Source organism: Antedon mediterranea, chromosome 1 (assembly GCF_964355755.1).
Source record: "Antedon mediterranea chromosome 1, ecAntMedi1.1, whole genome shotgun sequence".
Lineage (NCBI taxonomy): Eukaryota > Metazoa > Echinodermata > Crinoidea > Comatulida > Antedonidae > Antedon > Antedon mediterranea.
In genome coordinates this window covers 22,944,937-22,968,365 of record NC_092670.1, presented here as the reverse complement: position 1 = coordinate 22,968,365, position 23,429 = coordinate 22,944,937, and the positions used below count along the sequence as shown (strand labels likewise).

Here is a 23,429-nt window from a genome sequence, read left to right as displayed (position 1 = left end):
ATGTTCAGGGTACACCACTGGAACTAAACATGTTCAGGGTACACCACTGGAACTAAACATGTTCAGGGTACAGTACACCACTGGAACTAAACGTGTTCAGGGTACACCACTGGAACTAAATGTGTTCAGGGTACACCATTGGAACTAAACGTGTTCAGGGTACACCACTGGAACTAAACGTGTTCAGGGTACACCACTGGAACTAAACATGTTCAGGGTACAGTACACCACTGGAACTAAACATGTTCAGGGTACACCACTGGAACTAAACATGTTCAGGGTACACCATTGGAGCTAAACATCTTCAAGGTGTACACACCACTGGATCTAAACATGTTCAGGGTACACCACTGGAACTAAACATCTTCAAGGTATACACACCACTGGAACTAAACATGTCCAGGGTATAAACAGCACTGGAACTAAACATGTTCAGGGTACATCACTGGAACTTTACTAAACATGTTCAGGGTATACACACCATTGGAACTAAACATGATCAGGTCACCTTACAAATTCTGTATTGAGTTTTCCTTTTGCATGCTCTCATATTTTCAGACCCTTGCTTCAGTCAACCATGCAAAAATAGAGGCTTTTGCTACAGTAGAAACAGTAGAAAATTCTTCTGTTTTTGTCTCAGTGGCTTCTCGGGATTCGACTGTGGAATAGGTAGGTGGCAGCAAACACATTTGATTTGTGTTAGTCGACTTTTGCAATGTTGTAAGATTGTGTTTGTGTGACTTCCAACCAGATTGACCAATAAAAAAACCATTTTCTACATTTTTTTCCACTACTTATTTTATTTATTTTACTTGTTTTAAATCTCATATTATCATGAGCTCTGTCTATACTATCAAACTAGTTTGACAAATAAAGTGTGATCTTCCCAAATATGGTACTGGTATGCTTAAATATGGTAGTGATATGATGCCATGTTCATATATGGGCACATCACATTTGTTTGGTCACATAAAGTTTGATAGTGTAGACATAGTTTTAGAATTGGAAAATAATTTGTTTCACAAATACTGTAGTATAGAGCTCATCATACTGAATTTAATAGTCATTTCATTGGATTCATATCACTTTATCAAAAATACTCTAAACTAGTTTTATTTATCTTAGAATAATTAAATAGTTAATTTCACATAGACATTAATGTATTTTGTTTCAGAGGACAGTGACCCATGCTCAACTTCTCCATGTTTGAACGATGGACTTTGCCAACAGGTTGGAGAAACTGACGCTTTTGAGTGTACATGTGTACCAGGATATACAGGCGACGTATGCCAAGAAGGTAGGTGTTCTCAATTAAAGATCTCAAGCAACATAAAAACTGTTCATTTGGAAGATTTCCCTAAAGCTCAAACTAATTTGTGATCTGGAGCTACTGATGAAGACACTGAGTATGGAAAATCAATCAATCAAAATATTTAATTGTCTTTCGATATTTTCAATTACAGTATCTCATTAAGATTTACAAAAATTACCAACTGCACCTTTGTGCTGGTCTAAAATGTCCAGAAAGTCTTATGAGAACCTTTTAATATTAGGATAGTATATCTCAAGTATTCTCAAGTTTTAAGCAATGTCAAGGATAGCCATAGTAAGCTCATACACAGTCCTTTAAGAGTGGCAATCCTGTTCACATACACACACTCTATGCAAACAAAGTTTTAAGGAGTGGAATTGTTTATGGGTGAGGAAAAATCAGACAGGATTTAAACCCAGTACAGGACTCTGAGATCGGTAGCCAATCATTTGATAATTCTATAGATAACAATGTACTAAATAATGATATTTTAAAAAAATATATTTTGTAGACATTAATGAATGTAAAAGTGGACCGTGCCAAAACGATGGGTTTTGTGTAGATATGCTGAACAAATACACATGTGTCTGCGCTGCTGGGTTCACTGGTGATGAGTGTGAAATAGGCAAGTAAAAAGGGTTATGGACAATAGTCATTCGCCATGGTAACACCTTCATGATCTTACATATACTGTAGGATCTCTTGGAAGAGATGGTTCCAAACAAATAAGTTCATCACTGGTTGATGCTACTGTAGCTGTACATTTCATATAAATACCTTCTTGAAAGAGAAAGATTGATGAGCTAGTGACCAGAGAGCAACTTTTATGTTTTAAAAATAGATTGTGCTACCACATTTGTTTCTCACATAACACCATCATAAATCCTTTTCCTGTGACCTCTTTGTGACCTAAAATTTCAAATTCTCAGTAGATTTTACATTATGCTTTTTGTTTATGTAGACATTGATGAGTGTGCTAGTTTACCCTGTCAAAATCAAGGTATTTGTGTTGATAACATCGATGGTTATATCTGTACATGTCTGCCAGGATATGAAGGAATCTTCTGTGAAATAGGTAAGATGATAAACCATTGTGAGGTACTTGTGTAGATATCTCATGATATGGTAGATGTCACATGATGTGGTAGATATCACATGATATGGTAGATATCACATGATGCGGTAGATGTTCCTTGAATTGAATTGAATGTCACATGATATGGTAGATGTCATCTATTGGCCAAAGAGGTGGGTTTTCTTAGCATAATTAGCTAAGATAGGTAAGACTTATTATATCTTCTCATTCATATTAGTGATTAAACTTGCCTCAAAGCTAGCAATTGTCCAACAACAGATATACAAGTATCTTGACCACCAATACCAGGGTCCTGTGTTCAAATCCTGTGTTCTGTTTATATCAAAGTTTATGTTATGTCGATTGGCACCAAATAGGGATACCATTATTAGAATTTGCTATTTACATTTGCAACCCTGAACATTTATAATGAATATGAAAAGTTTTGAGGTTATGAGTAAACTGAAGAAAGGCAATCGCCGTTGCATAGAAAACAAACTGAAAATGTTTATTCTGCATTTCATTCATGTTTTGTCTAATTGTTACAGATGTTGATGAGTGTGAAAGTAGCCCATGCCTCAATGGAGCAGAGTGCGTTGACTTTACTGGAGAGTACTCTTGCACATGCCCAGATGGTTTTACTGGAACCAATTGCGAAACAAGTAAGTTGCTTCTACGATTGACCAGTTAAAAATCTTACACTAGTCAACCTCCAAACTGGAATTGTGCGTTGCTCGCAGAAATGTATTGCATTTATTTGAAAGCATATGTTTCTCAACGCAGATATAAACAGCTTAAAAAAACTACATTTCAACATCACAATTACGTTAAAATGTTTAGTATATAATATGAAATATTGGTTTTAAGTTTACCACATATTCTGATATACTGTTTTCTCAATTGTATATTTATTTGCATAATAATAGTTTATTCTTCTCTACTTAATCAATATGTTTGCACGTTTTTCAGCTCACTAATTCAGCACTTACACTTCACTTACCACATTTTTTCCTCCTTCCTCCATTCCTTTTGTTTCCAAAGTATTGGAGGAAGAATCGTCCCCAGACGGTCTTTTTTCCTCGTCTGAGAGCTTCTTTATCCAGATTCCTGTATTTGGAATTTGCGGCAGTGATCCGTGTTTAAACAACGGCGAATGTGTGGAAGAAAATGACGTATTTGTGTGTACGTGTACGCTAGGTTTTCATGGCGTAAATTGTGAACTGATTGACTTTTGTTTTGACAATCCTTGTGAAAATGAAGGTAATTGTACATTGAATGAAAACAATGCATACGTGTGTTCATGTCCTGATGGTTTTTTTGGCGTGAATTGTGAACTTATCGATTTTTGTTTTAACAATCCTTGCGAAAACAATGGAGATTGCACATTGGGTGACGAGACTGGGTACGTGTGCACATGTGGTAACGGTTTTTTTGGTATAAATTGTGAACTCATCGATTTCTGTTTTAACAATCCTTGCGAAAACAATGGAGATTGCACATTGGGTGATGACACTGGGTACGTGTGCACATGTGGTAACGGCTTTTTTGGTGTAAATTGTGAACTCATCGATTTCTGTTTCAACAATCCTTGCGAAAACAATGGAGATTGCACATTAGGTGATGACACTGGGTACGTGTGCACATGCGGTAATGGTTTTTTTGGCGTAAATTGTGAACTGATTAACTTTTGTTTTGAGAATCCTTGCATGAATGAAGGCATTTGTACAATGAACGAAAATAATTTTACGTGTGCATGTGCAAGTGGCTACACAGGTGATACATGTAGCGATGAAATAAATGAGTGTTTGAGTGATCCTTGCGAAAATAACAGCAACTGTACTGACATTGTGAATGGATTTTACTGCATATGCTTGGAAGGATTCACAGGAGATGTTTGCGAAACTGATATAAATGAATGCAATAGCGCACCATGTCTGAATAATGGTGAATGCTTAGATCTTACAGCACGTTATGAATGTGTTTGCGTTGATAATTATCGAGGAGAAACCTGCCAAGAGCCACCGTTCTGTTTTCAGGATCCCTGCCAAAATGATGCAGAATGTGTAAATAAGGAAGATGACTATGAATGTTTGTGTAACGTAGGATTCACAGGGAAAGACTGCAGTATAAACATTATAAATGAATGCGAAAGTGTTCCTTGCCAAAATAATGGTGTTTGTATAGATGAGATAAACAGTTTTAGTTGTAACTGTACATTTGGTTACGCAGGGGAATTTTGCGAGATTGACATAGATGAGTGTATTGAAGAACCATGTCAAAATTCTGCAACGTGTCTTGATTTTGTTGGTTATTTTGAATGTATTTGTGTTGATGGTTTTACTGGACAAAATTGTGAAAATAACATAGATGAATGCATAGAATCGCAATGTGAAAACAACGCAACATGTATCGATATGATTGCAGAGTATAGTTGCAAATGTGTATCTGGCTGGACAGGTAGATTTTGTGAAGTCGAGATTAACGAATGCGATAGTCAACCATGTTTTAATAATGCTACCTGTACGGATTTACTTGATGAGTATAATTGTACATGTATTGATGGATTTGTCGGTTTCAACTGTGAAATCGACTTTGATGAATGTGAAAGTAATCCTTGCCGTAATAACGCAACATGTCGTGATGGATTAGATTATTTTATTTGCGATTGTCTGCCAGGTTTTACTGGATCCGACTGTGGGACTGATATAAATGAATGTTTCAGCAATCCTTGTTTAAATAACGCCACATGTATTGATAACACTAATCACTACGTTTGTGAGTGTTCGGACGGATTTCTTGGAACTCGCTGCGAAGAAAATTTTAATGAATGCTTAAGCGATCCATGTCAGAATAATGCAACATGTCTTAACCGAATTGAAGGGTACTTTTGTAGATGTTTTCAGGGTTACACAGGAGATCAATGTGAGCTGGAAATAGATGAATGTGAAAGTAACCCCTGTTTTAATAATGGAACATGCCAGGACTTGATTGGTAGCTTTGAGTGTGACTGTTTTTCAGGTGTTACTGGTGAATTGTGTGAGATTGATATAAATGAATGTGCGAGTTTACCATGCTTAAATGGTGCCGAATGTATAGATATGGTGAATGAGTACATGTGTGTGTGTCTTCCAGGGTTTGAAGGCAAAAACTGTGAGATTGATATTGACGAGTGTGACAGCTCACCGTGTTTTAATAACGGAATTTGTAATGACTTGCAAAATTCTTTTAGTTGTAGCTGTCTAGAAAATTTTGGTGGGTTTTTTTGTGAGCTTATAATTGATGTTGATGAATGTGAAAGCGGCCCGTGTCAGAACAACGCAACATGTACCAACCTTGCTAATGAATATGCATGTGTATGTTTACCTGGGTTCGAAGGTCATGACTGTGAGATTGACATCGATGAATGTAAGAGTGACCCTTGTATGAATAATGGGACATGTATAGATGTTGTTAGTGCATTTAATTGTTTGTGTTTAGATGGGTTTATTGGAGATACCTGTGAAGTTGATATTAATGAGTGCGAAAGCCTTCCCTGCCAACATGGGTCTACTTGTGAAGATGATGTCAATGGTTACTTCTGTACTTGTGTCAGTGGTTATAATGGAACAAACTGTGAACTGAACATTGATGAATGTGAAAATTATCCATGTTTCAATAATGCAAATTGCACTGATTTGATTGGTTCATTTGAATGCGTATGCTCACCAGGATATTTTGGAGGTCACTGTGAAATTGAGATTGATGAATGTAGAACTGGACAGTGTCAAAATGGGGCTGATTGTGTCGATCAGATTGCTGGTTTTGAATGCATCTGTGTCAAAGGTTATAATGGAACCTTCTGTGAAATTGATGTGGACGAGTGTGAAAGTGACCCCTGTTTAAATAATGGTACATGCCAAGATGAACGCGATTCTTATCAGTGCAACTGTGTTGAAGGGTTTATTGGCCCAACATGTGGTGAGAACATTAATGAATGTCGAAGTTCACCATGCATGAATGATGCGGTCTGTTTAGATGAAATCAATCGTTACACCTGTAATTGTACACCTGGATTTGTTGGAGATCATTGCGAAATAAATGTTGATGAATGTGTCAGTGATCCTTGTCAAAATAATGGTACATGCGAAGATGCAGTGAATGGATTTAAGTGCTTGTGTGTTGCAGGATACAATGGTACAACTTGTGATATAGATTTAGATGAATGCTTAAGTCATCCATGTTGGAATGATGCCACCTGTATTGATCATATTAATATGTATGAGTGTATTTGCATAGATGGTTTTACAGGTGATAATTGTAAAATTAATATTGATGAATGTGATCCTTTACCCTGTTTAAATAATGGTACATGCCTAGATTCAGTGAATAACTATACTTGTGTTTGTCTTAGTGGTTATGAAGGTTTTGATTGCGAGGAGGAAATAGACGAGTGTCTGTCATCACCCTGTTTGAATAATGGAACATGCCTAGATGAAGTAAATAACTATACTTGTGTTTGTGTTGATGGTTATGAAGGTTATGATTGCGAGGAGGAAATAGATGAGTGTCTGTCATCACCCTGTTTAAATAATGGTACATGCCTAGATGAAGTAAATAACTATACTTGTGTTTGTGTTGATGGTTATGAAGGTTATGATTGCGAGGAGGAAATAGACGAGTGTCTGTCATCACCCTGTTTAAATAATGGTACATGCCTAGATGAAGTAAATAACTATACTTGTGTTTGTGTTGATGGTTATGAAGGTAATGATTGCGAGGAGGAAATAGATGAGTGTCTGTCATCACCCTGTTTAAATAATGGTACATGCCTAGATGAAGTAAATAACTATACTTGTGTTTGTCTTGATGGTTATGAAGGTTATGATTGCGAGGAGGAAATAGACGAGTGTCTGTCATCACCCTGTTTAAATAATGGTACGTGCTTAGATGCGGTGAATAACTATACTTGTGTTTGTGTTGATGGTTATGAAGGTTATGATTGCGAGGAGGAAATAGACGAGTGTCTGTCATCACCCTGTTTAAATAATGGTACATGCCTAGATGAAGTAAATAACTATACTTGTGTTTGTCTTGATGGTTATGAAGGTTATGATTGCGAGGAGGAAATAGATGAGTGTCTGTCATCACCCTGTTTGAATAATGGAACATGCCTAGATGAAGTAAATAACTATACTTGTGTTTGTGTTGATGGTTATGAAGGTTATGATTGCGAGGAGGAAAAAGATAAGTGTCTGTCATCACCCTGTTTAAATAATGGTACATGCCTAGATGAAGTAAATAACTATACTTGTGTTTGTGTTGATGGTTATGAAGGTTATGATTGCGAGGAGGAAATAGACGAGTGTCTGTCATCACCCTGTTTGAATAATGGAACATGCAAGAATGAGATTAATTTGTTTACTTGTGAATGTATACATGGATATAAGGGAAATTTGTGTGAGATTGACATTAATCATTGTGAGGATAACCCATGTGAAAATAATGCAACCTGTATTGACTTTTTAGAGACATATGAATGTGTATGTGTAGGTGGTTACATGGGAGATAAGTGTGAGATTGATGTGAACGAGTGTGGCAGTAACCCTTGTGAAAACAATGGGACATGTATTGATGTTATTGATATGTTTACATGCAAATGCTCAGAAGGCTTTACTGGTTATCTTTGTGAAATCAACATTGATGAATGCTCGAGCGGGCCTTGTGAGAATGATGGAGAGTGCATAGATGACATTGATAGCTACAGCTGTATTTGCATTCCTGGTTACACTGGAGAGCACTGCCAAATATTTATTGATGTGTGTCAAGATATGCCATGCAGTAACAATAGCACTTGTGTAAATGATGGTACTGGTGGGTTCCTCTGTAATTGTATGGCAGGATTCACTGGTGTGCAGTGTCAAGAAGACATCAATGAATGCTTAAGTGAGCCATGTCAGAACAATGGTGAATGTCAGGATCTAATAAACCAGTTTGAATGTTCTTGTGCCGAAGGCTTTGGTGGTTTTATGTGTGATATTTTCTTTGTTATTGAAACTGACTTTTGTTTGGATATTGTCTGCGAATTCGGAGGAACGTGTGTAAGTTTAGATTCTGCGTTTGAGTGCGTCTGTACCCCAGGTCATCAAGGGTCACTATGTCAGGAGGATGTGAATGAGTGTGGCAGTGATCCATGCCAGAATGATGGTATCTGCATTGACTTAGTGAACAGCTATGAGTGCTTCTGTCCTGAAAACACTGAAGGTCTCCATTGTGAATTCCTTATGAATAAATGCCAAAGTAACCCTTGTTTAAACGGTGCGACATGTACTGACGTTCCAAATGCGTACATGTGTTCCTGTACATCTGGTTACCAAGGTAATCAATGCAGCATTGATATAAACGAGTGCAAAAGTAGCCCTTGTCTAAATGGCGCTTTATGCGTAAATTTGGCAAACCGTTACGAATGCGAGTGCCTGGCAGGTTTTGAAGGATTTCAGTGCAGTGAGAACATTAATGAATGCCTTAGTTTTCCTTGTAAGAATGGAGCAACTTGCACAGACCAGATCAACAGCTTCATGTGCACATGCCCAACCGGATTTCAAGGGTCATTGTGTGATATTCACATTGATGATTGTTTATCTGACCCTTGTTTGAATGGTGGATCATGCACAAACTTCTTGAAAGGATATGAATGCGTCTGTATCCCAGGATTCACTGGGTTTGATTGCTCAATGATTGACTTTTGTTTTGGTTACTGCGATAATGGCGGACGATGTCTGGAAGAAAATGGCGTGACTTTATGTAGCTGTCAAGTGGGCTTCTCAGGCCAGCGATGCGAGATTAGTAAGTCGCGTTTACACATAATTATTCATGTTTACCAAATATTGCACTCGTATAACTATTTGATGCACCCACTGTACTTATTTCCAATATCAACGCACACACTGAACTGAAGTACTGTATATTTTACTTTTCTCTTTCTTTTTCATATTTTAAGTATAGTAAATTTTGTTTCAGCCTTCTCAGTTGTTTAGTGTAGGGTGAAGTTGTTTTTCTCTTTACAGCATTTTACAGTATTTCCATCCAAAGTTTGCCACATGCATGGTCAATACTTTAGAGAGATTTACTGAAAGTTTGAATAAATAAAATTTACTATAGTAATGATTTTTTTGTACATTCAAATACATATTTCTTATTTCTATTTTAGATTTTAATGAATGCGATAGTTCTCCTTGTGTAAACGGCGGCATTTGTTATGATATTACAAACGCTTACGTATGTGTTTGTCAAATTAGTTGGACTGGAACAAATTGTGAAAAAGGTTTGAATTTTGATAGCTTATTTGAAAGTTTATTTTGATTTGTTACTAAATATTTTTATTTTTATGAACATTTTTGGAACAAATTAGTTCATTAAAGCCCTCTTAAGCTCTCTACACTATCAAACTTTATGGGACAAAAAAATGTGATGTGCCCATATATGGACATAATGATGTCATATCACTACCATATTTGGGCACATCACTTTTTTTGTCAAACTAGTTTGATAGTGTAGACAGAGCTTTATATAGTAACTAACTGCTCAGAACATGTTGATGAGTGTTCTCCAAATCCATGTTTAAACGGTGGCGTATGTATCAATGAACAAGGCCACTTCATTTGCCAATGCCCTTCAACGTATTATGGAACATTCTGTGAGCAACGTAAGTAAACATTTATTAGTAAAGTTGGATTTGCAGTACATCCTATGTTCCAAAAAATGTAAATGATAAAAGTTAAGCATTTCTATGGTTTGGTTGTTGTGCTACATGTTCGCACAACTCCAAAAGACATAAAAATGACATTCTTAACTTTTGAGAATGATTTTGGAAACACATGGTGTATCACAAACCTCACTTTACTATATCCTTAATCTCGCGATTGTTCTGAAATCATATGTACATCCCTAATACGTTGTAAAAATATGGTCCTCCGTCTAGTCCTTTAAACAATATTAGTATTATTTTGTTTCCCTTAAAAATGTGTAGCAACTCGGGGAAGTGTGAAGGTAAATTCTAATTACAATGTCCCCAGAAAAACTTCATAAATACAGTATGCTGTAGCTATATATAATACATCTGGAAACTTATTCAGACAGCAATTATTGTACACTGCAAGTTACATCCCTGTGTCTGAACAAACACTGTGTTCCTCTTGAGCCAGATAGTAATCCATTGCTTTTATCTGTTCAGTAAATGCAATTCCTTGTGCTAGTGACCCGTGTCAATATGGTACCTGCAGTGACCTTTCACTTGGTTACCTATGTCAGTGTGACCCGGGATATGAAGGTGTTAACTGTGATCAAGGTAAAATAAATTTCCTAAGCCCTGACTGCAGAGGTGGCGCTAGGACTGTTATGCTGGTGCGTAATACAAAAGAGAATTTGATTGACCAGAACCTAATCGGTGTAACAATTAACCATTTTTCTTGAAGGATTTTAACTAATTAGGAAGGCATTGTCGTTACCTGTAAAAGCCATTGACCCTTTTTCAGGAAGCATTAATTGACACTGGGAAAAACATTGGTGAGCCTGAACCGAGGCTGGCCACATACGTCCTAGTGCCACCCATGCCTGAGTAGCCAATAGAAGAGAGTAGAATGTAGAATTTACAGCATTTGTCAACAAGAATTTTGAATCTACAGTTTCACTTGTACTTATTACATCTTTAATTTATTCTTTACTTAGATTCCCATGAGTGCGACAGTAACCCGTGTTTAAATGGCGCCACATGTCTTGATCACATAAACCATTACGTATGTAGCTGCGTACCAGGATATGCTGGGGTCAACTGTGAAATACGTAAGAATTTTATGTGTGTGTGTTACTTGTTAAAGTTGTGTGTTTAAGATTATTTAAATGTGTTAAGGGATGTTGAGGTGTACTTGTTGACAAAGTGTTTGTGGTTTAAGATGAGATGTGATTAGGTTTGTGGTTTAAGATTTAGAGAGCCACTTAATAGTTTGATTTAGTTCGCTTTTGGGAATCCTGTCTCTCTCTATTGTTTGTTATTTTTTGTTATATGTGAGACAAAATAAATGAACTGAAAAAATGAATTGAAAGATGAGATGTGTGGTTTAAGATGAGATGTGTTTAGCTTTGTGGTTTAAGATGAGATGTGTTTAGGTTTGTGGTTTAAGATGAGATGTGTTTAGCTTTGTGGTTTAAGATGAGATTTGTTTAGCTTTGTGGTTTAAGATGAGATGTGTTTAACTTTGTGGTTTAAGATGAGATGTGTTTAGGTTTTGTGGTTTAAGATGAGATGTGTTTAGGTTTGTGGTTTAAGATGAGATGTGTTTAGGTTTGTGGTTTAAGATGATATGTGTGGTTTAAGATGAGATGTGTTTAGGTTTGTGGTTTAAGATGAGATATGTTTAGGTTTGTGGTTTAAGATGAGATGTGTTTAGGTTTGTGGTTTAAGATGAGATGTGTTTAGGTTTGTGGTTTAAGATGAGATGTGTTTAGCTTTGTGGTTTCAGATGAGACGTGTTTAAATGTGTTTAGTTTTGTGGTGAGATGTGTGTAGGTGTTACAATGTGTTTAGCAAGCCTGTAAGTGGTTCCATTTTGCTGAATGTTCAGATATATTGAATTTGGGATTCTTTCTAACCCACCCAGCCTGTATTATGGAATGTATTGCTAACATTTTGTGTTATGTTGTTTTCTATATTGTAGCGTCAGATGTCAACGAGTGCATCAGCTCTCCATGCTTCAACGGTGCCACCTGTATCAACCTTATTGACAGCTTCTTCTGTGAATGTGCTCCTGGATATACAGGAACCAGATGCGAAATTGGTAATATTTACATTGGATGTTTTAATATGATGAATTTAAATGTATAGTAGCAGCAATATTACTTATCTTATAAATGTTTAAATCTGTAAAAGTTAATAGTTATTTTCTTTTTCTTATTTCAGACATAGATGAGTGCAGTAGCAATCCTTGTAACAATGGAGCAGTTTGTACAGATGGAAGTAATTCATTTATGTGTACTTGTAACCCAGACTACCAAGGAAAAACATGCTCAATTGGTAAACAAATTCTAACCAAAATAATGTGTATTGGGTACATGAAAGAGGGTGGGGGAGTTGGAGGGGGAGGGGTTAGAATCAATATACAATATTAAAATTATTATTTCATTACAATACAAACTCGAATAATTAATTTTTATAAAATTTATTATTTTCAAACGGCAACAACTTTGTTCAACCATAGAGAAAAGAAATAGTTCTTAACACTATGGTCATACATTATTGGTCATTATTTTTTTTTCAAATACGGTTATCTTTTTTCCTCAGATAGATAGATATAATATAACCATTTAACTCTTCACAATGCACCACTGTACTTGAGTCTGGATAATTTTTTATGACACGATGTCAGCAATCAACCATATTTGTCTGAATAACAGGAAAACTTTTTCTTGTACAGTACTTGATCGTCATATCCCTGATTCATTTTAATTAATTCCAGAGTTGTTTCTATTCTAATTTCCAAAGAGAACATCATCTTGTCGTTCGTTGTCATTCAAACTAACTTCAATCAAGTCCCATTCTCTTCCTTTTTGCCTTTGTTTTTTCCTGGTTTAATCTATATCTATCCTTTCTTTCTGCTTTTAAACATGCATTCATTTTAGTGTTAATTGAGTTACAAGATCCTATAAACTTCTTCCATGGATTGTCTTTATGGCATTGAAAAAACTCTCTGATAATTGCATTACATTCAGGAGTGTGTATATTCTCTGCTAAATCCGGATGCATTGCACTACGTTGCGTTTGATGAGATTACAAAATATATTTTATACACCTAAATTAGACTTTGTTTGAACCGTATGTAGTTAACTGCTAATCACTGATGGCTAGGCTAAAAAGTTTTCCCGAATGAAAATTCTTTGGCGGGTGATACGAGCTCGTTTGGGTGTCGTTTAGATGTGAAGAGCCTGACTTTGTTGAGCCTAGCTAATTCACAGAATTATAGTTCAAAATCTCCTGAAAATCAAATATTTGAATTCAATTATGTAAAGACTTATAATTCAACTTGTAATATATACACAACAATGATCAAATAATGATATTTAAAGCTTGTAATTTAAAAGTAAACTTTGTACAAACCGTGCGTGTGTGTATTGTACTCTCGTGTTTTTTAGTGTAGCTATCTTTCTTTGCTAACTAGTTAGTTTTGATTCTGAAGAGGGCGCTATTTTGTATGGTTGCCGTCGGCCCCAGAATATCATGGTCATGTATACCGGGCATTTTCGCGCATGAGTTCGAATCCTTCAATTATCAATTATATATATATTGTTAAAAATGGGTTTTTTATGGATGTATATTATAACAAAATATTATTATTTTATTGCAAATATTTGAAGTAAATTTAAAAATGAAATCTAATAATTTTTAAATAAATTATGTTATGTTTTCCAAATTAATTAATTTATAGGCATAGGCATACAGTTAAGATCTAAAATACATTAAAGCATTATAATTGTTTTATTGATCATGCAACATTATGTTTTTACTAGGCCTATATTTTATTTATACCTGAATATTTTTATTTTCAGCTTCCTCGGTACCAGTAATACTTGGAGAAATCACAGACTCCAGCATCGAATTTCTCTGGTCATTCCTTTCAAGTTTAGAAGTCTTGTACTACACCTTAGAAACCATCACAGAAGAGGGCAGGTCAGAGGTTCCAATAGCAGTGACATCTTCCACTGGTTCCAACCAGTATATTGTGAGGAACTTGGATGCAGGAGTCTTTTACGACTTCATTTTGTATGTTTACACATTAGAAGAAGGAAAATATCAAATTTCAGAATTTTCGCAGAGCACTGTTGGTATGTTTATTTTAACAATTATTTAGAATGAGGGTGGTCCATCCAGCTGAAGCTAATCATTGGGAACCACATAACAATACAATATTTGACAAGACATGTATGAAAATATAACAGTAGGTAAATAGAAATAAATCAAATTTCTTATAATTAACTAAAACAATTGTTATTATGTCATCATCAGCTACTTAAAGCTCTGTCTACACTATCAATAAGTGTGATGTGCTTAAATATGGTAGTAATGTGCCCAAATATGGTAGTGATATGACATCATCGTGTCCATATATGGGCACATTACATTTTTTTGTCACATAAAGTTTGATAGTGTAGACAGATCTTTATAATCATTATCATCACATTATAACCACTTCAATCTTATTTTGAAAAAACATATTTAATATTTTTGTTTTCACAGAAATTAATGTTTGCGACTCTCAGCCATGTCTAAATGAAGGAGAATGCTTTGGCAACAATATTATGTTCACATGCTTTTGTCCAAATGGATATGATGGAGTTACCTGTGATATTGGTAAGAATACATAAATGAATTGCAGGTGGTCAAAAAAGAAAGGGGTATAAAACGATTACATAAGTACAGTCAACTCTCTCAATACTGGGCAGTTTTGGGCAGTCCTAAAAATATCCAGTTTACATAGGTCTTGTTTTTGAAATGCAGTGATCTGATTTCTAAAAATGTTAATTGTCACATTTAAAGCTATTCAAGATTAATAGGCTGCGATATATAGCTGCAAAGGGTGGTACATGGAGCAGCAATAGTGAAAAATAGGCTGATGGTGTTCATCACCAGGATGTAGATTACGCTCAGATGATCAATTTAAAAGCCATACATTTTTATAGACAACACAGTGCTGAACAGGAAGCAAAAGTTAAGCCCTGTCTAATACCCCTTTCACACCAAAACTCCGGAGTGTCTCCGCTGTTCACACCAAACAGCGGGGCGTCAACTCTAGAGTGTCTCCGGAGTTTTGCTTTTGGTGTGAAAGGGGTATAAACTATCAAACTAGTTTGTGCCCTAGTGTGATGTGCCCAAATGTGGTAGTGATATCACATCACATTTTTGTTGTCACATAAAGTAGACACAGCTTTTAAGCTTTAAAACTGTTAAAACAGTTTTAAAGTATTTGTTATCTTAATGCTATAAAATCTAGTATATTGGACACATCATTTGTTTCTGCTTTGAATGAGATAATTTGTTGTTTTTTTTTTCAGACAAAAATGAATGTGATAGTAGTCCTTGTCAGAATTCTGCCAGATGTACCGACTATGTGAATGGATATTCCTGTACCTGTGAGAATGGATGGTCAGGAACAAATTGCCAAACTAGTAAGCATTTAGTCCCTGCTGTAATAAGGAGATTCCTGCTGTAATAAGAAGGCCCCTGCTGTATTAAGACGGTCCTGCTGTATTAAGAAGGTCCCTGCTGTATTTAGGAGGTCCCTGCTGTATTTAGGAGGTCCCTGCTGTATTTAGGAGGTCCCTGCTGTATTAAGAAGGCCCCTGCTGTATTAAGACGTTCCTGCTGTATTAAGAAGGTCCCTGCTGTATTAAGGAGGTCCCTGCTGTGTTATGGAGGTCCCTGCTGTATTAAGGAGGTCCCTGCTGTGTTATGGAGGTCCCTACTGTATTTAGGAGGTCCTTGCTGTATTAGGAAGGTTCCTGCTGTATTAAGAAGGTCCCTGCTGTATTAAGGAGGTCCCTGCTGTGTTATGGAGGTCCCTACTGTATTTAGGAGGTCCCTACTGTATTTAGGAGGTTCCTACTGTATTTAGGAGGTCCCTACTGTATTTAGGAGGTCCTTGCTGTATTAGGAAGGTTCCTGCTGTATTAAGAAGGTTCCTGCTGTATTAAGGAGGTCCCTGCTGTATTAGGAGGTTCTTGCTGTATTAAGGAGGTTCCTGCTGTATTAAGGAGGTCCTTGCTGTATTAAGGAGGTTCCTTCTGTATTAAGAAGGTCCCTGCTGTATTATGGAGGTTCCTGCTGTATTAAGGAGGTCCCTACTGTATTAAGAAGGTCCCTGCTGTATTATGGAGGTTTCTGGTGTATTAAGGAGGTCCCTACTGTATTAAGAAGGTCCCTGCTGTATTATGGAGGTTCCTGCTGTATTAAGGAGGTCCCTGCTGTATTAAGGAGGTCCCTGCTGTATTATGGAGGTTCCTGCTGTATTAAGGAGGTCCCTACTGTATTAAGAAGGTCCCTGCTGTATTATGGAGGTTCCTGCTGTATTAAGAAGGTCCCTGCTGTATTATGGAGATCCCTGCTGTATTATGGAGGTTCCTGCTGTATTAAGGAGATCCCTGCTGTATTAAGGAGGTCCCTGCTGTATTATGGAGGTTCCTACTGTATTTACGAGGTCCTTGCTGTATTATGGAGATTCCTGGTGTATTAAGGAGGTCCCTGCTGTATTATGGAGGTTCCTGCTGTATTTAGGAGGTCCCTATTATATTAGGGAGGTCCCTACTGTATTTTGGAGGTCCCTGCTGTATTTAGGAGGCCACCACTGTATTAAGGAGGTCTCCACTGTATTAAGGAGGTCCCTGCTGTATTATGGAGGTTCCTACTGTATTTAGGAGGTCCCTACTGTATTTAGGAGGTCCCTACTGTATTAGGGAGGTTCCTGCTGTATAATTAAGGAGGACCCTGCTGTATAATTAAGGAGGACCCTGCTGTATAATGGAGGTCCCTACTGTATAAAGGAGGTCTCTACTGTATTTAGGAGGTTCCTACTGTATAATTAAGGAGGTTCCTACTGTATATAGAAGGTTCCTGCTATATTAAGAAAATTCCTGCTGTATTATGAAAGTCCCTACGCTATTTAGGAGGTGGTCCCTTCTGTATTATGGAGGTCCCTACTTTATTCAGGAGATCCCTACTGTATTTAGGAGGTCACTGATGTATTAAGGAGGTCTCTGCTGTATTTAGGAGGTCACTGATGTATTTAAGTAGTCACTGATGTATTTAAGTAGTCACTGATGTAGTAGTGGATGTTATGTACTAACTAGTAGTTAGTACTGTAGTTACTTTTGGTAATTTTGATAAAAATGAAGATTTCACCATAAAGACACTGTTTGTGACAGAAACGGTCATGATATCTTTGACCATGACAAAACTCTGCTAGACGTCATCACCTGCCACTTGAATTGTTATTACTAAAGCTAAAGCTCTGTCTACACTATCAAACTTCATATGACAAAAACAATGTGATGTTCCCCTAAAATGGACATGATGACATTTTATTACTACCATAGGGCACTTTTTGTCAAAATAATTTAGCTGACCAGGAGAAAAATGTTAACAACACTGCTCTGATTTGATCCTAGATATTAACGAGTGCTCCAGCTTACCCTGTATTAATGGTGGAACGTGTCTAGATGGAGTCAATTCCTTTACTTGTTCATGCCCTACTGGTTGGCAAGGAGTTTTTTGTGAAACGGGTAACAATTGTATAAAATATTCTTAATGCCAGACACACTGTATCATTTTTGTAGTACAACCTACTTTCACATCACTGGTACTTGTTTAGGTAATCATCTACATAGAGACATCTGGTACCTATTTAGATTAATGCTACTTTTAGGTGTACACAATATTTTTTGCTTTTTGAGAGTGACATACCACAGACATTGCAATAAATTACACAAAGTACTGCTACTCAAGTATATACATTTTGAGCCAAAGTGAATCTGTTACTAATTATGCATTTGGTTTTTTACAGTACATACTTCAGATTGTGACAGCGACCCATGTGCAAATAATGGAGTTTGTATTCATAGTGATAGTGGATATTCCTGCTCATGTTTAGAGGGTTACAAAGGATACAATTGTGAAGAAGGTATCACTTGTGCTCTTTTTTATTCAAGCATTAAACTAAATATTCAATGGAAAAACAATACTCAACAATAATTACCAATCAAACATGTCAATTGAGGGCTAGATATTTTGAGACTTAATAAGCAAGCGATTTTAGATTTTATACCAGCACCTGTTTGGTTAATCGCGGGTCTATTGTAGTTATTGGCATGCCCAAAAACCCCTCTTGCTCACATCTCTGTTTTATCCACAATATCAATCGGATCTATATATGTGACACATGGGATATATTTTAAACAATGCCCTTCAACCCAGTCAATATTTGTATAATGGAAAAACATAAAATTAGGTCGTTAGTTGGCAGAAATTATCTCTTCCTTGTTGGCAGAAATTATCTCTCCGTTAGTTGGCAGAAATTATCTCACAACAACATTGTACTTAATATGTGTCCTCACTATGCAAACTTTGCAACATATTATTTTCTTTTTGTTTGTATACATAGTTTCCTTAACTGTCTATAACGTGACTGCTGATTCAGTTACTCTGGTCTGGCCACATGTGGATTACGAGGATCGTGGTTACATCATCACCGTGACCGATCAAAATGATAACATAGTACAGACTTACTATGTACCAAAGGCACAGCTCAATCAATTTGTGTTTAGATTTTATAACCTTGCTCCAAATGAAGATTACAAGGCTGATTTGAAATCACTGACTATTATCTATGACAATGCCAAGGCTGATAAAGATGATTCAGTAATAGGGAAAACAGTTTTCAGTACTACAGGTATATGTCCACATTTACACCAATTACTGGAGTTGGGTAGCCGAATGCTTAGGACACTTGACTGTCATATAGAGATTCCCATAACTCCCAGTTTACTCAGATGTAAATGAGTACCTGGTTGAAAATACTAGTGAGGATAAAGCGACGTGGAAAGGAACTGGCCATCCTACCACATAATTCCAAGGCTTAGTAAAATGAGCAGCTAACTGCTCATTACCCTACGCACAGAAATGAATACGAGACCTTTATCTTACAGCAATTACAGAATAACAAATAAAGGAGGGCCTCTCATTTGGGGCAACAATTGTACACTGCATAGTTCATGGGAGGTGTTTTGTTATCCACCAATGATTAGAAATGTTCTAATAATAAGACATTTGATGACTTATTGAGGGCTCTGAATCAAAATTTTGTTATGCTATAAATCTGCTCATAGCACCCACTTGCACTTTGCAATGTCTAGTTTAACTAATATTAATAATAATGTTAACTGCTTTTTCAGTGTCTTGCAGTAGTTCACCATGTCAAAATAAGGGAACCTGCCAAGATACTGCAACTGGCTTCATCTGCATCTGTCAATCTGGCTACGTCGGAACCTACTGCCAATCCAAAGCCCAGCCTTGTGATAGCTCTCCATGTCAGAATGGAGGTACATGTACAAACAGTGGCAGCAGTAGCTTCATCTGCACTTGCCCTTCAAACTACGAAGGAACTCTCTGCACTCAGATCGTGGCAGTGACAGCATGCTCCAGTAATCCATGTCAAAATGGAGGCATGTGCTATGTGTTAAATTCTGGTGATTTCTACTGTGCATGCATATCTGATTGGAACGGGATTACCTGTTCAGGCTGTAGTAACAGCTTTTGCAATAATGGGGGAACTTGTACAGTCAGTGGTAATATATTCCTGTGTTCTTGTCGATCTGGATGGGAAGGACCTAATTGCGATGTTGAAATTAATGAATGTGACTCCCAGCCTTGTGTCAATGGTGGCATATGTGAAGACCGTGAAAACGCTTTCAGATGTCTATGTCAGGTGGGATTCAGTGGTTACACTTGTGACGAGGTCATGGACAGTTGTTCACATAATCCTTGTTTAAATAATGGAGTTTGTCAGGTTTCATCAGGTGGCTATATCTGCCAATGTGCAGCTGGATACGAGGGAACCAACTGCGAGCTGGAGCTTCTCTGTTCTGATTCACTTTGTAAGAATGGTGGAACATGTTCCATCCAAAACAATGTCCCAGTTTGTTTATGTGTACCAGGATTTACTGGTACATATTGTGAGATGAACATCAATGAATGTGTTTCCCAGCCCTGCCTGAATGGTGGGACATGCTTTGATCAAACCAACTCTTACGAATGTGTATGTTTAAATGGTTTTAGTGGTTCCTTATGCCAGGTATTAGATCATTGTTCTACCAATCCTTGCCTCAATGGTGGTACATGTCATATTAGTGGCACATTCTACACATGCACTTGTCTGTCTGGTTATCAAGGGTGGAACTGTGATCAGCCTATCGGCTTCGACTGCATTCAAGTACCTTGCTCTAACGGAGGAACATGTGCGACATCTTCTGGAGTGATGGTATGTGTCTGTCCTGTTGGTTACTCTGGCAGTTATTGCGACACTGTAAGCATCATTGACTGCAATAGCTTCCCATGCTACAATGGCGCTACATGTATCTCTACTACCTCTGGCTTTACTTGCCAGTGTGCTACGGGATTCTCTGGCACACTCTGTGATGCTATTGCTGGTGTGTGTTCAAGCTCTCCATGTCAGAATGGGGGACAATGCTCGGCGTCATCATCTGGATACCAATGTTCATGTCTTTCTGGATATTCTGGCGCCAACTGTGAAGTGATTAATCAAGGTAAATTGGGATTTAAAAATATGGAATTTAAATCTTTAAATTGTTTGTTCATTTATTGTATTGTTACGCAGGAAAAGCTTATTGAGAGAGCATTGTGGCATAATGGAATAAGAAATATCGGACTAGTATGTGAGTATCGTGGGTTCGAGCTAACCCATGCCATATAGCTTGTGTTCTAAGGCCAGCTGCTTTACAATCAGTCCTTTATCATAGGACTTCAGTGGAACATAATTCTGTTGGTTTCATGTACATACATTGCACGAGTACTTGGACACTATTTCGAAGAGAGTATGGGGATCTCCCAGTGTGCTGATTATGGTCTTTGGATGGGCCCTCTTAAAATGTAATAAAGCTCGAAATAGAATACATGCAGTTGGTTGCATTTTAGTTTCCATATTACAGTCTTGGTGGTATTTATCAATATTACCCTAACCAAAGTAAATGTTTTCTTTGACAGCATGCACCTCTACTACCTGTCAAAATGGAGGAACATGTACTGATGTGAACACTGGTGGATACCGATGCACCTGTCTACCAGGATATGCAGGCACCAACTGCGAAATCATTGCTAGTAAGTAGTTAGTTTGAATAATCTGCAGCCTTATGGTTACTCTTCTCTAGGGCATATTACATGTACTAAACGTTGTACCAAATACCAAGTATACATGCCTCAGTCACTCTCCCAAAACCAGAATTTTCTAGAGATACAAAAACACAAATTCTTCTTCACCATTAAACACTGTATTGTTGATTCATAATTAAAATAGTTGCATACTTTATATTTTTGTTATATAATTATCATTTATTTGATTACTTTTTACAGATTTTAATCACTGTAACAACATTCCTTGTCAAAATGGCGGTACATGTAGAAATAATATCAATGGCTACACTTGTACATGTCTTTCTGGATATTCAGGTGACAACTGTGAGACCCAATCAAATGCCATCTCATCTTCTTCAAGTAAGTACATACCTCACTTGTCTAAATGTATGAACACCAGGCTAGAGATCTACAGAGTGTGTGACGCAGTGTGTTGGACGTCGGACTACTGATCGTGAGATTATGAGTTCAAATCCAAAGCTTGTCGCATCATTTTCTTGTATTCTTACGCAAGATACTTTACTTACATTTGCCTTTCTCAACCCAGTTGTACAAATTGGTACTTGGTAAGGTCAAGACACAACTTTGCACTGATAACTAATTGATCTAAAAATGACTCAGATAATGATATACAGCACTTAGAAGTAACACAACATTAGGCGCTTTATAAGTCCAGGATATTATTATTATTATCATCTGGATGGTATTTCCGATTCCTCTAACGTCAACAAATGTTTCTAACCTCTTTATTTCTTATGATTACAACCATTTTGCAAACATTTTCTGTTTCAGTATCAGATGATGAATGTGCCAGCAACCCCTGTCTCAATCAAGGTGTTTGTGAAGATGTTATAAATGGATATAGATGTGTTTGTACACCTGAATATGATGGCATCATCTGTCAGAATTTAAAAGGTAAGCTTTCTAAAGCTCTGTTTACACTATTAAACTTTGTGGGACAAAAAAATTTGATGTGCCCATATATGGACATGATGATGTCATATCAGTACTAATTGGGCATATAACTAACATATACTAACCGGATGCCCATTGTTGGTCAGATAACAGCGTTTTGATTAAAGTTATCTGTTTATTTTATCTTTTTATATGTGAAATCATTATTTTTGTAAAGTAAAAGAATATTAGATGCTATATTTCTTTTATTATACACGATAATAATTAATATTCCTGTTCTTAATACTAATATAACTAATATATTTCTCGATATACTAATAAACAAAATAATTTTTGAATACTCATTTTAGTAATGCAGTTTGTTTTTGTTTAATTATTAATCTGTCGCTTACTAATATAATTGTTTTAACACTAACAACTAGTATATTTCTTACTAACAGGCCTTAACATTGCCAAGAGATCTGCACTCACGGAAGGAAACACACTAATGAGGGCGCCCCATCATTTATCAAATAACTCACTTGCTTCATATGTACTACTACTAATATCAATAGCTTTCATATTAATTTGCACTGGTTTATACGTTATTGTCATTTCTTCAAATTAACTAAAGTTATTTTAATTTAAAATAATACATGTTTTGTTTAATTAAAAACACTCTCAGACTGACGTTTAAAGCCCCATTCCCTACGATTTTTAGATCTAATTTAAGATCACAAACTATATTTAATGTAAAAATAATACTATATGGTCCTATTGCGATAACTTTTTTCGTCTTTAAACGGTTAAAAATGTGAAAAATAAGTCGATTCTAATAATTATAGCGGCCCGCTATAAATCCCAAAATGCATTGCGCGCGGATTGATATTTTTGTTTTTCACCTGTAATTCGCCCACTTTTCGATCGATCGTGAGGCCAAAACAAATGGAAGACTCCTAACTTTTCAGCGAAAATACCGGGTTTTCCCCAATTTGTATCAACGGAGTCTGGCAAAAATAGAAAGACAATTAATGCAGCAACTATACAACGTCAGGCTAGGTATATAGCTCGCGTACAATGTTCGTACGTTACCGATGTTTACCAGCTAGGCCTACAAAACTAAGCCTAGCTAGGCTAGGCCTAAGACCGTCCACGAGAGGTCGATCGCCGCGAGCTACTTAGGTAGTGCATTGTTTCTCACTTTT

General features: G+C 36.7%; 1 protein-coding gene across 1 annotated transcript; it reads left to right on the top strand.

Annotated features, from left to right (window-relative positions):
- Positions 1-1,214: 1,214 nt before the first annotated feature.
- Positions 1,215-22,343, top strand: LOC140043118 (uncharacterized). Its single transcript, XM_072087743.1, has 20 exons — positions 1,215-1,297; positions 1,824-1,937; positions 2,274-2,387; positions 2,936-3,049; positions 3,429-9,209; positions 9,574-9,687; positions 10,597-10,710; positions 11,091-11,204; positions 12,077-12,196; positions 12,319-12,432; positions 13,962-14,237; positions 14,650-14,763; positions 15,465-15,578; positions 17,574-17,687; positions 17,969-18,085; positions 18,566-18,853; positions 19,356-20,726; positions 21,184-21,297; positions 21,550-21,690; positions 22,123-22,343. The coding sequence occupies exons 2-20, from the start codon at positions 1,877-1,879 to the stop codon at positions 22,341-22,343; spliced, it is 9,516 nt and encodes a 3,171-aa protein (XP_071943844.1). The 5' UTR covers positions 1,215-1,297; positions 1,824-1,876.
- The last annotated feature ends 1,086 nt before the right edge of the window (positions 22,344-23,429 follow it).

What these genes read in the sequence shown, in the direction of transcription:
- LOC140043118 (XM_072087743.1), top strand. Translation starts at nt 1,877, where the DNA reads ATGCTGAACAAATACACATGTGTCTGCGCTGCTGGGTTCACTGGTGAT. An exon ending in TGGAACCAATTGCGAAACAA is followed by an intron (nt 3,050 to 3,428) that starts GTAAGTTGCTTC and finishes TTGTTTCCAAAG; the next exon opens with TATTGGAGGAAGAATCGTCC. An exon ending in AGGTGTTAACTGTGATCAAG is followed by an intron (nt 10,711 to 11,090) that starts GTAAAATAAATT and finishes TTCTTTACTTAG; the next exon opens with ATTCCCATGAGTGCGACAGT.